Source organism: Monodelphis domestica, chromosome 2, assembly GCF_027887165.1.
Source record: "Monodelphis domestica isolate mMonDom1 chromosome 2, mMonDom1.pri, whole genome shotgun sequence".
Classification (NCBI taxonomy): domain Eukaryota; kingdom Metazoa; phylum Chordata; class Mammalia; order Didelphimorphia; family Didelphidae; genus Monodelphis; species Monodelphis domestica.
Genome location: NC_077228.1, coordinates 143,777,961 through 143,795,337, shown reverse-complemented (window position 1 = coordinate 143,795,337; position 17,377 = coordinate 143,777,961). Strand labels below are relative to the sequence as shown.

At 36.5% G+C, this 17,377-nt stretch overlaps 1 protein-coding gene across 17 annotated transcripts in view; it reads left to right on the top strand.

Annotated features, from left to right (window-relative positions):
* SDCCAG8 (SHH signaling and ciliogenesis regulator SDCCAG8) overlaps nucleotides 1–17,377 on the top strand; it is a 269,240-nt gene that overhangs the window by 51,422 nt on the left and 200,441 nt on the right. For all 17 annotated transcript variants that reach the window (XR_008915854.1, XR_008915855.1, XM_056814172.1 and 14 more), the window contains one exon: nucleotides 10,957–11,095. Coding sequence is in view for 15 of the 17 variants with exons in the window: in XM_056814172.1 (XP_056670150.1) it covers nucleotides 10,957–11,095 (139 nt within the window). In the remaining 2 variants the exon portion in view is untranslated. The remainder of the gene's footprint in view (nucleotides 1–10,956; nucleotides 11,096–17,377) is intronic.

Sequence of the window (17,377 nt, the reverse complement as noted above, 5' to 3'; positions counted from 1 at the left end):
TATATCCTGTCTCTTTATTACATCCTCTACATACCTGCCAAAATTGGTGTTTAGTGCTCAATTGATCATTTTATTCTCTGGCTTAAAAAGTTCCACGATCTGTCTGCCTTTAGGATATAATGAAAACTCCTGTTTAGCATTTGAAGCTCTTTACCATCTTACTTCTGCCTGCCTTTCTAGCCTTTTTACATAATACATCCCTTTACAAATTCTATATTATAGTCAAACTGTTGTGCTTTTTTTCTACAGTATCCTTTCTTCCATTTCTGTTCATTTGCAAAGACTTGTCATCTCACATGCCCAGCATATCTTTTTTTCCTTCCCTTCCACTTAGAATCTTTAGCAATCTTTTTAAATTCTGCATATATTCTGAGGAAGAATAGGACTAAAAGAGAGATAGAGAAGGAAAAATAGAATGGAGGGAAATACACAACTACCAATTATAACTTTGACTGTAAATGAGATGAATTCACCCATAAAATGGAAATAGCAGAATGGATCAAAACCCAAAATTCAACCACCCGATGCTTAAAAGAAACCCATTGAAAAATGAGAGAGATATGGAGTAAAAATAAAGGACTAGAATAAAAATATGCTGCAGCTTACAAGAAAAATGTTAGCAGTAATGATTTCAAAGTTAAAGCTAAAATAGATTTAATTTAAAAAGATAAACAAGGAAATCTTTTCACAAGGGTACCATAGATAATGATACTTTATCAATATTAAAGTTATATACACCAAATGTCATAGCATCTAAATTTTTAAAGGAAAAGCTAAAGGAGTTATAGGTAGAAATAACTTCATACCTACATATTGTTTCACTGAAGAAAAGCTACTTCAGGGCAATGACTAGGATTTCTCAACTGTCTTTCCATCTAGCTCAGAAGTGGGATTATGGGATCATAGGATTTGAAAATTCATCCTACTATACTAGCCTTGTTTTACAGATGATGAAACTGAGATCTAGAAGAGCATAAGAGGTAAGTTATACTTGCCCGGGGTCAATTAAATAGTAAGTAGGAGAACCAGAACTGGAAACTAGGTCTTTTTAATCCAAATTCATTACTCTTCTCACTATCCCATAAGTCTTTAATTAGATTTTTTTTTCTTCTCCAAGTGGATAGAACATAGTTTCCCATTTATTGTTGAACTGTATTACATGTAGAATTAACCACATGTTACATTTTTGCTATATGTAGTTGTATTTTGGGGAAATGAGGTTTCAACCACAGTCAGCAAAAAGCACTTGTCCTCTAGACCCATAGTGCCTGTGATTTAAATAATTAGTTCAGTGCTTTTATTATTACTTTTCAACACAAAGTGCATTAATCTCTGGCATATTGCTTTAATGACATTTCTTTCCTATCATACTACTTCGATCACATAATCTAGATATTTTAGATTATAATCTTGAGTGAAAGAATACTGGTTTATCCATCTTTCGATTCACCATTGCAAGCACCTAGGCCCATGATGGAGAACCTATGGCACAGGTGCCAAAGATGGCACACAGAGTACTCTCTGTGGGCATGCGCTTCCCTACTTCCCCAGAGTTACCAGAAATGCAGAGGGACTTGGGTGGAGGTGCTCCCCTCCCCCTCTCCACCACAACTGATGATATTTTTTCATATCTCTATCCCTCTGCTAATCAGCTCTTTCTCCCTTCCCTGTGTGGGGTAATGATGTAGGGTGTGCACCTTTACTAAGTGGGGGGGGGTGTCATGGCACAACACATGGTCTCTTAATGGGTTCGCCATCACTAACCTGGGCCAATACCTATTGTGTATCATAGACACTTAGTTGCTGAATTCAATTGCTTAGTAATTATGAGCCCCTTTCTATTCATTTTGTTTTGTAGTAAAAGCCTAGCTACACAACAAAACAGTTCAATATTTCCTTGCTTAAAATTTTTGGTAAACTTATCCTCTATTTAGGAGCTTCATTAATCTTCTTGGTTCCAACTATATAGAGCTTCTTTCCTTTAAATATCAGCATGAATTCCACACTGTCTGTTCTTGACAGTTCCTAACAACATGGTCTAGAGGGACAGTGTTGGGATTTGAAATCATCATAAACCTAACTTTGTGCTTTAGCTCTACTAGTGACTTGTGAAAGCAAGTCATTGATTCTCTGAAATTCAGTTGCTCCATTTGTACAATGAGAATACTTTTCTATCTCATGGAGTTATTTTGAGGGGAAATTTTTGTAAACTGAAAAATGACATATAAATGTGAGCTACTATTATTATAGGGTCGCATGTCATGGTTTGGAAGTCATACTTAGAGAATCTTTAAAATTCTTATTGTCTTCACTTCCTTCCTAAGAATAATAAAGATAGAACCATTTTTGTTTTCTAAAGATGCTTTATGTTAATATCTGTGAGGGCCTTATGTGGTAATCATTTTTATGACTATGGCTCCCTGAATGGATAACTTTTTCTACTTAATGTATCATGTTTATGTTTTTGGCTTATCTTCATTTCTTAAATGCCATTTTATCTGGATCACAAAGATTGATGAAATGTTGATAATGCATTTCTTGTTTTACCATGAAAAACTATCATAGGTCTCATCTAATCTTTCCTAAAAATGATATTTTGTAGAAGTCAGAATTTATAGGCACCTAGCATGTGATTTCTTTCAGAAAAACTAATTTGCTGTTCTTATTGGTTCATGCCTCTGGATTAACTAATATACCTGATGAAATGTTCTTTTGAGGCACTCCCTGCTTGGTATGTGCATTCTCAAGGGATTTCATATTGAGCCTTTGAGATGTTTTAGGTGGATACCTTATAAATTATTATTTGTGTTAACCAGTGAGAATTTTTAACTTTTTTAAAAGCTTTAACTAGGTCAGTATTTAGCACCATTTAAGTGTCTTTATTCAAAAAGTAAGTATAACCAGTATTAACAAGTATAAGTATTAACATACTCTTATAACCACTTCTTTTAACTTGGGTTACATCTCTTGTATTTTTTTCCCCTGCTATTGAGCAATAATAGTAATTCCTTATGCTACAACAGTACTTTATTTTTTTATAGAACATTTTCACACATATTATCTCATTTGATCCACAGAAAAAATTGTGTGTGCTAGATAAAACAGGTGGTATTTTCCCCGTTTGACAGATGGGAAATTGAGCTTCAAAGAGGTGAAATGATTTGAACCTAGCTACAAAGTAGAAAAACTGGGACTAAAGCCTGGATATTTTGATTCCAAGCATTTTGCACTTTGTACTAGACTATGCTATCTCTCCAAAGATGGAAGCAGTTCTTTGTTTATTTTTGGCAAATTCTAAATAAGAAACCAAGTTATCCAATTTCAGTTGATTAGCCATTTTTTTACTTGTTAGCATGTACCTCCTTTACATGGTAAACTCTCCAGTTAATGGCAGATTGTCAGTGATGGCTGTCATTGCTATAATCTGTTATGCTTATGGACTAGTTATAGGGCACTTGCATAGTCACTAATACCTTTCATTAGGTTTTAGAACATTGAACCTGAGTTATTTAAACATTGACTGGCTTGAATTTGGGTTCAAGGTATCAATTTTGACATCAAATTATATTATACTCCAATTTTCTTCAGTGATGTTAATTTCTAAACTATATACTTCAAATATAATCCAACATTGTTTCATGTTACAGGATTTACTTTGGGGTGATTATAATTTTATTATAATTTTAATTGTGTTGTTAGTTAATTGACAGAATTTAATTTGATCTAATTGCTCTTATTTCTAATGTTTCTTTTAATAATAGTTTATTTAATATGTAACAATAACTGATTATAATTTTATTAGTTTTTAATTGCATTATTAATTGTTGAAATTTAGAACAAATAACTCATTTTTTTTTGTTTTTTAACATCCATAATAATAACTCACATTTTTATAGTATTTCAGGGTTTATTGATAGTGAAGTGAGCTTTTAATTACCTGTTTTAGAGATGAGGAATTGAGGCATAAATGGACTAAATGAGTGGCTTACTCTAAATGTCAGGGCTAAGAATTTTGAATCTATTCTTCCTGAGTCAAACTGTAATACTTATCTCATGATTTCTTTTTTTCCCTTCTTTCTCTCTATCTCTTTTTCTTTTTTGGAAATTTAACCAGATAAATCTTATTTAAAACTTGCCGCTATAAGGAAATTCAGATGAGAAACACTCTAAACTTGGACGCAAGAAAGGCAGTGTAATATAATATAAGCTTGCATCACAAATGTCTCTTTGTTTGAATCAGCTTAATCACATTTTTACTTTTTGAAAATACTTCCCACATGTTTCACACAGCTTGCAGTTAAACATCTATGAAACCACAGAAAAAACTATAGTTTAATAATCATATTTAAAAACTTGAATATTTTCCAAAGGTCATAGTTAAAACTATTTGATGTTAAAGAAAATTTTCAGTTTGATCTTTAAATTAAAAAAACTAAATTCAATTTTCAGTTTTTTCATAAAACTAGCTAAAATCTGAAAAATTATAGTTCCTTCTTGGCAGGTTCTTTTCTATTTATTGCCAAATTTTAAACTATAAACAGTTATCCCAACTGAATTTGAAACCACAGTTATAAAACTGGGGGTCTCATATTGATATAGAAACCATATAGAAAGAAGCACATTGGATTTATAACCCCACTCCTTATTCTACCTCTAAATGACTTTTTAAACACTTTCAGCATTGGGAACTTCTGTGCAATTCTAGATTTTTCCTTTGTTAATATTTCCTTAACTACTTAAGACATGTTCTTCTTCAGTTGTACTCATTTCCTAAACTTCCAACTCTCCTTTTTTTGCCCAGTGGTCTTTTTTTTTTTTAACCCTTACCTTCTGTCTGGGAACCAATACTATGTATTGGTTCCAAGGCAGAGGAGTGGTAAGGGCTAGGCAGTGGGAGTCAAGTAACTTCTCCATGGTCATACAGCTGGGAAGTGTCTGAGGCCAGACTTGAACCTAAGACCTCCTGTCTCTAGGCCTGGCTCTCAATCCACTGAGCTACCCAGCTGCCCCCTCCAGTGGTCTTTTGCATACATTAGCACATTGTCTTGAAATGTTTTTATTCAAAGAATGTGGAGTTTATTTCAAGCTCTGAAATTGTACACTGCCTAGTTTTTGTATTGAGACATTTCTATATTTAATCAATCAAATCCCTGATAAATATCTCATAGAATCTTAAGAGTTGGATGGGACCTTCAGAAGTCATTTAGAATAATAGATAACAGAACAGAAATCTCCTTTATAGCATTCTGAAAATTAGTTATCTAGCTTCTCCCTAAGGAATTTATAGCCCCTCTAATCCATTTTTGACAGTTTTCATTTTAGTGGACCTGTGAATGCTATGTTAGGAATGAGTGAACCCTATGTTGTATTAGTTTTAATAACCTATCCTGACCCTGTTATCTTGCTGTCCTGAAGCTATAGGATCCAAAATATTAATCAACAAATAAATGTTTACTAAGAACCTATTTACTATGTGCCAGGCACTGGAGACACCAAAAAAAAAGGGTGGGGGAGAGAGACAGTCGTTCATCTCAAGGACCTCACAGTCTAATAGGGAATAAAACATGCAAACAACTACATGTTCAAATAAACTATTTACAGGATAAATTGGAAATAATCCACAAAGAGAAGGCCTTAGAATTAAGCAGTTTTGGGGAAGGCTTTCTGTAGAAGATTTTGCCTGTAACTTGAAGCCAGGAAAGCCAGAATGTAGAGATAAGAAGGAAAAACATTCTAGGCATGGGGACTGACAGTGAAAAATGCCTATAGCCAGGAGTTTTAAGTTTTTGATTTTGGGCCAGTATCACTGGATCTCAGAATGGTGGTATGGGTTGAGAGTAAGGTGTCAGAAGAGTTGAAAACAAGGAAGGGTAAGTTATGAAGTAAGTACAGGTGAATGCCACACAGATGATTTTGTATTGAATCTCAGGGCAACAGGGGGCTACTAACTGGAGTTCCAGTAGTGGGATCACATATGTAGGCAAGGCCAAGACTTCAGTAAGATCACATTGATCGCTGAATGGAGATATGAATTGGAATGGCAAGAGACTTGTGGAAAGTGAACTGCCAGAAGTCTCTTGGCAATGGTCTGAGTGTGAGGAGTTGGAAAGCCTGTACCAAGGTTGTGGCAGAGTCAGAAGAGAGAAGGGGGGATGTATGCAAGAGATTTTTGGATGCTAACATCAATTCCTGGCAAGAGATTAAATGTGAGAGGTGAGAGAGAGGGAAGAGCCTGAGAAAACAGCTAGTCTGTGAGCCTGTGTGACTGGGAAGATGGTAGTAACCTCAATCAGGAAGTTGGGAAGAGGGGAACGCTTGAGATGGTGGGGAAGAAAATTAGTTCAGTTTGGAGCATGTTGAGTTTACAATGACTAAAAGACTTCCAATTTGAGTTGTCCAATAAGCTGCTGGAAATGTGAGCTTGGAGGTGAACAGAGGTTTAGGTAAGTACATCTGAGATTTATCAGAATTGAGGTAATATAAATTGAATCTAGGGGTGCCGATAGGGGGTAACCCAGGGAAACAGTATAGAGGAAGAAGGGCCCAGGAAAGAATCTGGTGAGACCCTTTAGTTATAAAGGAGACTAGGAAAAAGTCAGATGCTTAGGAACAGAAGCAGAAAGAGTAGCACTATAAAAACTTAAAAGAATAGCAGGGGGAAAGAGACCAACACTGTCAAAGACTTCAGAGAAGTCAAATGATGAGAACTAATTGCCATTAGATTTGGCACCTAAGAAATCAATAACTTCAGGCAGAATGGTTTCAGGTAAATGATGAGATCAGAAGCCAGACTAGAAAGAGTTTAAAAGAGAGTTAGAAGAAAGGAAGGATGGGAAGTTACAGCTTTCATCCTACACTTCTCCTTTTTGTGCATAAACACTCTGAGAAGGCTCTTCATGATATAGGGGTTTCTACTTCCTTTCCTTTCATTCTCGTCTGATTTCAGCCTCATCATTTAACTGAAACCACCCTCCTCAATTGTACTAGTAATTTCTTATTTAATTGCCTTTTCTCAATTCTCCCCATTGTTGAGCTCTTTCAAAACTTTGACACTTTTGGTCATGTAATTCTCCCTGATTACTCTGTTATATTACTTTGCTAGTTCTCTTTTTCCCTTGACTCCTCTTTGGTTTCCTTTCTCCCTCTTCCAGATCTTCATTTGGGTCATGTCCACAAACCATGGATGCCCCACAGAGTTCTATCCTGAGATGGTGTCACTGGATCTTATAGTACATGGGGGGTGGTGGTGGTAAGGAGGATGGAATATATCAAGGTGTCACAAAGACTGGAAAGGTGCAGGGACGACTAGGTTATAAAGAACATTGAATGGCAAGCGCATGTTTTGTACTTAATCAGAGAAGCTATTAGAAACCACTGAAGTTTAAGTAATGGGAAGACATGGTAAATCTTGTGCTTTAGGAAAATCAATTTGGTGGCTGAGTGGAGGATGAATTGAAGTGGTGCAGACACTCCCACTGGTAGGTGTATAGGCATAAGGAGATCTGCACCAAGTTAGAGGCAGTATCAGAAGAGAAGAAAGCTCCCATTTGAGATTAACAGAGGAGATTGACAGTCCTTGGTAACAGATTAGATATGGAGAGTGAGAGATAGTGAGAAATCAAGGATGACACAGATTGTGAGCCTGAGGGCCTGAGAGAATGCTATTGCCCTTTAGAATAATGGGGAAGTTTGGAAAAGGGAAAATTTGGGAGCAAAAATGATGAGTTCAGTTTTGGTCATTCATTGGATTTAAGATAGGTAAAAAAAAAAATCCAGTTCAAGATGTCTGAAAAACATCAGAGAGGTTAGAGTTGGATAAGAAGATTTGAGAATTGAGATGATATAAACTGAATTCATGGGAGCTGATGGAATAAACCAAGTGAAATAGTATAGAGGAAGAGGAGGGCCCAGGAGAAAGCCCTTTGAAACACCCAAAGTTTGTGAGCATGACCTGAATGAAGATCCAACAAAGGATACTAAGCAAGAGTAGTCAGATATGTAGGAAAAGAACCAGGAGAAGAGAGTATTTAGGAGAAAAGAGCAATCTACATTATCAAAGGCTTCCACAGATAAAGATGAGACTTGAGGAAAGGTCATTGGCTTTCCATAAATTCAACATGTCTCAAACCGACATTATTTCCCTTCCAAGAGATCTCATCTTACTGTCTTTCCTATTATCATGGAGGGCACTTCCAACTTAGGCATGCAATCTCAGAACCCAGGTGACCTCCCACCTCTCATATATCCTTACTTCTCTCACATATGTCCCCTTCTCTCCTGACCCTGCTACTGCCCTTGTGAAGGCCCTCATCACCTCATACCTGGAACATTACAATAGCCTGCTGGCAGGTCTCCCTTTGCAGTTCATCTTCCCTTCAGCTAACAAAATATAGATTTTCCTAAAACACAAGTTTGACCATGTCCTCCCCAACCCTACCCACCACTCAGTAAACCTCAGTGACTTTCTATCACCTCCAAGATTAAATATTGTATCTTCTGTTTGGCGTTGAAAGCCTTTCATAACAGCCTATCCACCAGCAACCTTTCCAGAACTTTTACATATACTCTGAGATCTAGTGACACTGGCTTTCTTGCTCTTTTTCAAAACTCAGCATTTTCACTAACTGTCATTCAGGCCTAGAATACTCTCCCTCCTAATTTTACCTTCTGGCTTCCTTCAAATCCCAGCTAAAATTCTGCTTTTTACAGAAAGCCTTTTTCATTCTCTCTTAATTTTAATTCTTTCCTCTTTTTGTCATTTCCTTGTTATATCCTATATGTAGCTTGTTTGTATGGTATCTCACCCATTACATTGTGACTTCCTTGAGAGTAGGGACTGTCTTTTGCTTCTCTTTGTATCCCTAGTGCTTAGCATAGTATTTTGCACATAGTAGTCACTCAAGGAGATTAAACACAAAAGGCAGAAAAGAGAGCTATCAAAGGCAGATGGATCAAAATGAACCTCTTTATTTTTTTTAGGATGAGAAAACATGAATATGTTTCTAGGCAGTAAAGAATCAGCCAGCAGATGAAGAGAGACTGAAGATTATTGAAAGAGTGAAGGTGATGAATTCGGGGCAACAGTATATTAGAGAAGACAGATTAGAATAGGATCACTTGTATACATTGAGGTGTTTTGCCATAGGAAAGAAAAGGGTCACAAGATCTTGTAAGACAAGTGAAAGAGGTAACAGTGGTGGAAAGCATCTAATTGTGAAATGAGGCAAGAAGAGGGTGTTCTCTGGAAATGGTCTAGATCTTTTCAGTAAAATCCAAGACAAAGCTCTCAGCTGAGAGAGTATGGTCCCAGGGAGCCATGGGAGGCTTGAGGAAAGATGAGATTTGAAAGAGCTGCTCTAAGGTATTTTGATAATAAATCAATTAGAGAAGCATAAAAGGATTGCCTTACCTAGATGAGCCTAAGTGGATAGGAGACCCTGGTAGCTATGTTCTGTGGATTCTCTCTAGCTGCATTCAGCAGCACATGTATAGGAGGAGCAAAGGCTGCAGAGAGTGGGAATGATCCAAGGCTGAGTCTTGGCAGGGTTTGGGGGCAAGAGACCCTAGAGAAAGGATAGTGTAGAATTGAACTGGTTCACCAAAACGTCAAGATAGGAAAGGAAGGAGAGTGAGTAGTGTAGGAGTGATCACAATATGGGCAAGGAACAGTTTGGGGTTTCTATGGCACAGGGAGAGGTGGAATGATAATAAGATTATCATCAGAAAAAAAAAGACACTTCAGAGTTCATAAAGATCAAAAGTGGTCCATTTGTGAATAGTGGAAAGATGAAAGGTATGACTATCTTAGTGTGTGCCTCATGTGGAATGGATAAGTAAGTCATGTAAAATGCTGAATAAATGTGAGATTAAGGTGTATGTGGGAGTATCAAGGATGTATGTATGTTAACATCCTCAACTGTGAAGGCAGGAGTTGAGGGTAGGAATGTCTGAGCTAGGCACTGAACTCACTGAAGAAAGAAGAATGTTCTTGAGGTTCCTACACAACAACTACCAGGATTTTGATTGGGTGGTAGATAGGGATTTAGTAAACCTTAGAGGGAGAAAGGTTTACAGAGTAAAGATGGAAGAGGAGGGACAATCTGGAAGTGGCAATGGAGAGAGCTAGGATTTCCCAACTCCCCCTCCTCAGTGAGGGAGGGGAAATACAGCCAGGGCTAGAAGGAGTGGCCAGGTAGGCTAATGTGGTCATCAGGAATGATCCAGTCTCATTAAGAGTCAAAATAAGGAAAAAATGTAAAAGGAAAGGGTTTAAGATGAAAGCAAAGTACAGTGCAAGGGCTGGTTAGTAACTGTTGCTTTAAGTATTCAGCTTTCGTTAACATCACTGTACCAGTGAGTGACACCTGATTGTGTCACTGGAATTAAGTGACCATAGGAATTCCATATTGCCATCTTTGGATGTAGGAAAGTACTATTCAAAAGTACTACTACTACCAGGAAAGTACATGGGGGGTGGGTGGGTGGGAGGGAAGTGTATTTTGTAGAAAGGAAATGAAGTATGTATTTCAAACAAATGAGACCAAACCAGTCTTACCACCCCTGCCCTTCCTACAGATTTGCCTTCCTTTACCCGCTTTAACTTCAGTTTTCCCAGTGAATTACTTCCATCCTCACTCTGCTCCCCACCCTTCAGCCTTCTTTAGACTAGGTTCCTCAAGGATCAGATTGTAGCTTCATCCTAGGCTCAATGCATAGCAGATGCTCCTAGATACAGTCTTATTATGAATGCCTGAAGCTTTTCTCAGAATTTAGTTGATCCACCCCCATCTTTTTAAGGGCAGAGGTTCTTTCCATTGGCATATTTTAGGATGTTCAAGTTGGCCCTCCCTTTACTGTCCTTTTAATTCATCTAAATCCTCATTTTCTCCTTATTCTAATGTTTGGAGTACATTTATGCCTCATTTTTTGGTTTGGATTTTTTTTGTTTGCTGATAGGGAAAGAGATGATTTAATGTCTGCACTAGTTGGACTAAGGAAGACTTTGTCAGAGATGCAGCAAATGGAATCCAGTGCCTATGAGCAAGTGAAACAGGCTGTGCTGATGACAGAAGAAGCCAACTTTGAAAAAACCAAGGTGAGCTCAGCAAACTCTTAAGTGGCAGTCTAGCAACTCATTTTTCTTCTGGATTTTTCCTTCTTTTATTTACCATGTAATCACTCTACTCAATGTTCACACAGGAGATTTGTCTGTTTCTTTTTAACCTATGGAGAATTTTCTCATTCTTTATTATACACTTAGTGAATCAGGTACACAGAGCTTATCTGTTAGGTATACATTGTGTGAGCCTATATTTCCTTTTTAAAATATGTGGAATTTTCAGGCTATACTCTGAAGAGACTCATCATATATAGAGAAAAGGAGTTTTGATATAATGTATGAAAGTCAAATTCATAAAATTTAATTCTAAAGCAAATTGCTAATTGTTCTGTGAAATGAGTGGCAGTCTATCCTTTAGTATCTTGTTATGTGGTACCATCTAGTGTTCCATTAGGATATTACAGGCTAATCATAATGAATCTGAAATTTTTTTATGTGCAGATCATTCAGTTATTGAATTAGAAATGAAAAGGATGTTAGAGGTCATGTGGCCTAACCTTTTCATTTTTACAGATTTGCAAATGGGTTTGGTAAGATTAATAAAACTTGTGGATTGTTATGTAGGGAGTAAATAGTAAACTTAAACTAAGACTTTATTTTAAGTCAGTTCTTTATTGTGATACATACAACATATGCTGCATTTTAAATGCGGGAGGAAGTTAATACCAAAAACCCCACAAAACTGGCATAATAATTTGGTACACATAAATTTTCTTCCAGGAGTAGAATGATAAGAAAACACAGATAATTTAAGAGAACTTAAATCCTATTTCTTCTTTCCTAAAATACATTTTGTTTTCAATAATTTTGAGATTTTATTTTTGTTAATCATAGTAATTGTCATCCTTTGGGATCATAGTTACCTTTATTTTTTTTATTTTTTTTTATTTTTTTATTTATTTTTTGGAACCCTTACCTTCCATCTTGGAGTCAATACTGTGTATTGGTTCCAAGGCAGAAGAATGGCAAGGGCTAGGCAATGGGGGTCAAGTGACTTGCCCAGGGTCACACAGTTGGGAAGTGTCTGAGGCCAGATTTGAACCAAGGACCTCCCATCTCTAGGCCTGGCTCTCAATCCACTGAGCTACCCAGCTGCCCCCCATAGTTACCTTTAAAATGATTCTTTTTAAGAATCAGTTCAGTATATTAAAGCCTGCTTACACATTCTATTTAGCTCACTTGCTTGTCTATTAGTCCCTTCCATATCAAACATTATGATCCTTGATAATACTGTTGACTTAGTTTACTTTGATGATTGACTACTTCATACAGATTTTTGTGTAATAAATGATTCTACTTTGGTTTTCATAGTAGACATACCAAGCCTTATAGGTTAGATTAGTAATAACTCTGTCCAGAGAAATATGAAAAAGGTTGAATGCTTTATATCATAGAATCCTGCTGATAGATTTCAGAGCTTTAAAGCTGCCCAGTGTCTTACAGATCTTGTGTCCAATTCCCTTGTTCTATGAGTGAAGGGATCTGAGGCTTCCTGGAAGGAGTATACTTGGTATACTAGGTACTCTAGTATACCAAGAAGAAGCTGTGGGGAAGGAGGCTGTACATTCCATCTTCTGCAGAGGAAGCAGGCAATTTGAGAACACCTTTTTGAGTTGGTTATTTTTTATTACAATGTGCCAGGTTTATTTGTCTTCTTATACTTAGCATCTGAGACCCTGATCCTTGGGGGCTGAATCAGGAAAGCATCAAAAAACCAAACTGGTGCTTTTTGAGGAAGGAATTGAATGAATCTGCCCTTTCCCCCCAAACTCTAAAAGTGTCACTTTAGAATTAGAAGGGAATTTTAGAATCATGTAATCCTTGTAGAAGAAGATACTGAGGACATAGAGAAATGAAATGACTTGCACCAGGTCTCAGAGGAAGGTTCATTGAAGTCTTATTGAAACTGAACTGAGAGTGGAGCCAAATAATCAAAGCACATAGACTTACAGACTATTGCTGGAAGCAACCTTTGTCACTACTTTATATAGCCTTCTCATTCTACAGAGAACAAACAGACCCAGAGATATTGTCAGGACAAGGACCAGAAGCCAGTAACCCTCACTGATGTTGAAATTTGGTCTCCCTTGGTCTTATGAATTTGGTCTCAGGCAGAGGAGGCAGTTGGGACTCTGGCCTTCCAGTAGATCTACCTTTTATACAGGTGGTGAGATGCTGCAAGATAACACCTGATTGGGTCACTATTGCTACCACCAAGGCTACTAGTTCGCTGGGCCAAAATATGGGTCTTTTACCCCATACCTGTCTCTGTAGAGGAACCCCTTGACCTGCTAATAATGATTCCTTTCTCAATCACTCAATAAATAAGCCAGCAACTGCACTAGTTCCTGTAGAACAAATATAGGAATGAAACATTTCCTGACCTCTAGGATGTGATCTCTTATTGTCTTATCACGTTTTCTGCCTGGCAACATCTTTACTCCCATCATCTATCTTACTTTTTTTTATCTTAGAGAAATAAAATTGGTATTAGAGAACCTCTAACTTCCCTACTCTTGTACAATTCCTCATCCTAGATTAAAGACCTATCTGCCCTACCTTAGTTATTGCTTTGACTTAGAATCATTGTCAGAAACAGAATTTACCTTAGATTAAGCTCTTTTTGATAGAATGAAATATATCAATTCATATGAGATTGAAAATTCATTTTATTTTAATATGTTTGTTACTTTGTGATGACATGTTATACTAAGATGAAAATAGTTGCTATTTAGTTAAAATCACTTTCACTCTCCTCTTAGTGTTCCTAACTTTGAGGGAATATGCCAGTATTTTCCTTCTATTTCTGCCAGATTAAAAAATAAAATATTTCCACCTTGAAAGGCAGGTTTTCAAGATAATTTTTCATCTTGAAGTTTCAAAGAAAAAGTCATATATATTTCACGAGGTGGCAAATTTATTGCTTAAAAATTGATCTGTATAGAACAAGTGATTCCTAGCCTTTTCAGTACTCTTTTTATTTACTAACATTCTTCTCCATGTCTGTGCCATGTAGTATTTTTGCTTATTTTTAATTAATTTTATTTCAGTTCTGAATTATTTCCTTCCCTCTTCACCCTCCCATAAGCATTGAAAATACAAGCAAAGAATAACACATTCAAGTGTAGTCATGCCAAACAAGTTCCCACATCCAAAGAAAAAGGGGGAAAAAGGAAAGATATGCTTTTAGTCTTTACTAGAGGCAACTAGTATGTTTTATCACAAATCCACTGCAATTTTTCTGTCTTTCAAAGCTGATTATTTTTACAATATTGTTATTATTGTATAAATTGCTCTCTTGGTTCAATTCACTCAACCTTGTACCAGTTCTTTCCAGATCTCTTTGAAACCATCTCCTTCCTCATTTTTATAACATAGTAGTATTACATCCCATTCATATCATAACTTGTTCAGTCATTTCCCCAGTTGAAGAGTATTGCTTTGGTTTCCATTTCTTTGCTACCACAAAAAGAGCTGATATAAAATTTTTTGTACTTATGGATCCCTTTCCTTTTGTGGGGGGCAGAAGATAGATCTGGCGGAATCAAAATCTCTGGAGCAGCTAACTCATAGGTACAGTTTAATAGTTTTTTGAGCATAGTTCCAGATTGCTTTTCAGAATATTTGGACCAGTTCACAGCTTCATCAGAACAATCAAGTACCGATTCTTTTACATATCCCCTCCAGCATATTTAATTTCCTTTTTTTTTTTGGCAACAGCCATTCTGAATATGATGTGGTATGTTGTTGGAAGTGATTTTTAAAATTTTGTTTCTCTGTAACTATTAGTGACTTAGAGCATTTTTATATAGCTTGACTATTTTCTTGTGAAAACTGTCCATTTTTATTTTTAATAAAGAATTAAAATTTTTGAGAATTTTATGGTTATTATTATGACAATAAGTAGGCATTGCAGTGTACAAAATCCTCTAAGGTTTGGAAGATTAATAATAGAATAATAATAAAATTGCATTTTTAAGTATTTTATATAGGGGTACCTAATCATTTTAGCAAGAGATCTACTTTTTATTTTCTTGCTTGGGAAATGGTATAATATTATGACTTGATAAGACCCCTTCATTGGAGATTACAGCTGTTTCTAGAGAGGGAAAACCTGGCAGTTATAAGAAAAGATTTGAATTTATAGCAGTTATCATGAAAAATCTGTTCAATTTGGGATCAGAGGGCATGGGTTTAAATTCTAACTTTACCAGCCACCACTTTGGATACTTCTCTCTCTTGTACTTATCAAATGCAATGGTTGTAATAGATACTCTCTCTAATGAACCTTTTCCAGCTCTACTATGATGATCCTGTGATATTTCTGACTTGGTTGATCTTTATGATTTATTAGTTGATAGTTATCCACTAGTTAGGGGCCTCATTTTATAAATTTGGATAATTATTATTTTATAAATTGGTGAGATATAATACTATTGTATCCTGCAATGGTGCTCCATTATTCATTAAAGACATAGATCATTTTCTTTTCCTCCCCCCACCCCCCATAGCCGATGCGTAAATACACTGGGCATTACATGTTTTCTTGATTTGAACCCATTGCTATGTTGATAATATTTGCATTAGAGTGTTCATTTAGAGTCTCTCTTCTGTCATGTCCCCTCAACCGCTGTATTCAGGCAGTTGCTTTTCCTCGGTGTTTCTACTCCCATAGTTTATCCTTTGCTTATGAATAGTGTTTTTTTCTCCTAGATCCCTGCAAATTGTTCAGGGACATTACCACCATTTATGGAGAAGTCCATTACGTTCGATTGTACCACAGTGTATTAGTCTCTGTGTACAATGTTCTCCTGGTTCTGCTCCTCTCGCTCTGCATCACTTCCTGGAGGTTGTTCCAGTCTCCATGGAACTTCTCCACTTTATTATTCCTTTTAGCACAATAGTATTCCATCACCAACATATACCACAATTTGCTCAGCCATTCCCCAATTGATGGGCATCCCCTCGTTTTCCAGTTTTGGGCCACCACAAAGAGCGCAGCTATAAATATTTTTGTACAAGTCTTTTTGTCCATTATCTCTTTGGGGTACAGACCCAGCAGTGCTATGGCTGGGTCAAAGGGTAGCTATTCTTTTGTCGCCCTTTGGGCATAGTTCCAAATTGCCCTCCAGAATGGTTGGATCAGTTCACAACTCCACCAGCAATGAATTAATGTCCCTACTTTGCCACATCCCCTCCAGCATTCATTACTTTCCTTTGCTGTTATGTTAGCCAATCTGCTAGGTGTGAGGTGATACCTCAGAGTTGTTTTGATTTGCATCTTTCTGATTATAAGAGATTTAGAACACTTCTTCATGTGCTTATTAATAGTTTTGATTTCTTTATCTGAGAACTGCCTATCCATGTCCCTTGCCCATTTATCAATTGGAGAATGGCTTGATTTTTTTGTACAGTTGATTTAGCTCTTTATAAATTTGAGTAATTAAACCTTTGTCAGAGGTTTCTATGAAGATTTTTTCCCAGTTTGTTGTTTCCCTTCTGATTTTAGTTACATTGGTTTTGTTTGTGCAAAAGCTTTTTAATTTGATGTAGTCAAAATTATTTATTTTACATTTTGTGATTCTATGTCTTGCTGGTTTTAAAGCCTTTCCCCTCCCAAAGGTCTGACATGTATACTATTCTGTGTTTACCCAATTTACTTATGGTTTCCTTCTTTATGTTTAAGTTATGTTATGTTTAAGTCACTCACCCATTTTGAATTTATGTTGGTGTAGGGTGTGAGGTGTTGATCTATTCCTAGTCTCTCCCACACTGTCTTCCAATTTTCCCAGCAGTTTTTATCGAATAGTGGATTTTTGTCCCAAAAGCTGGGATCTTTGGGTTTATCGTATACTGTCTTGCTGAGGTCGCTTTCCCCCAGTCTATTCCACTGATCTTCCTTTCTGTTTCTTAGCCAGTACCAAATTGTTTTGATGACTGCTGCTTTGTAATATAGTTTAAGGTCAGGGACTGCAAGGCCCCCATCATATGTGTTTTTTTTTCATTATTTCCCTGGATATCCTTGATCTTTTGTTCTTCCAAATGAACTTTGTTATGGTTTTTTCTAAATCAGTGAAGAAGTATTTTGGTAGTTCAATGGGTATGGCACTAAATAGATAAATAAGTTCGGGTAGGATGGTCATCTTTATTATATTGGCTCGTCCTATCCATGAGCAGTTAATGTTTTTCCAATTGCTCAAGTCTAGTTTTAGTTGTGTGGAGAGTGTCTTATAGTTGTGTTCATATAGTTCCTGTATT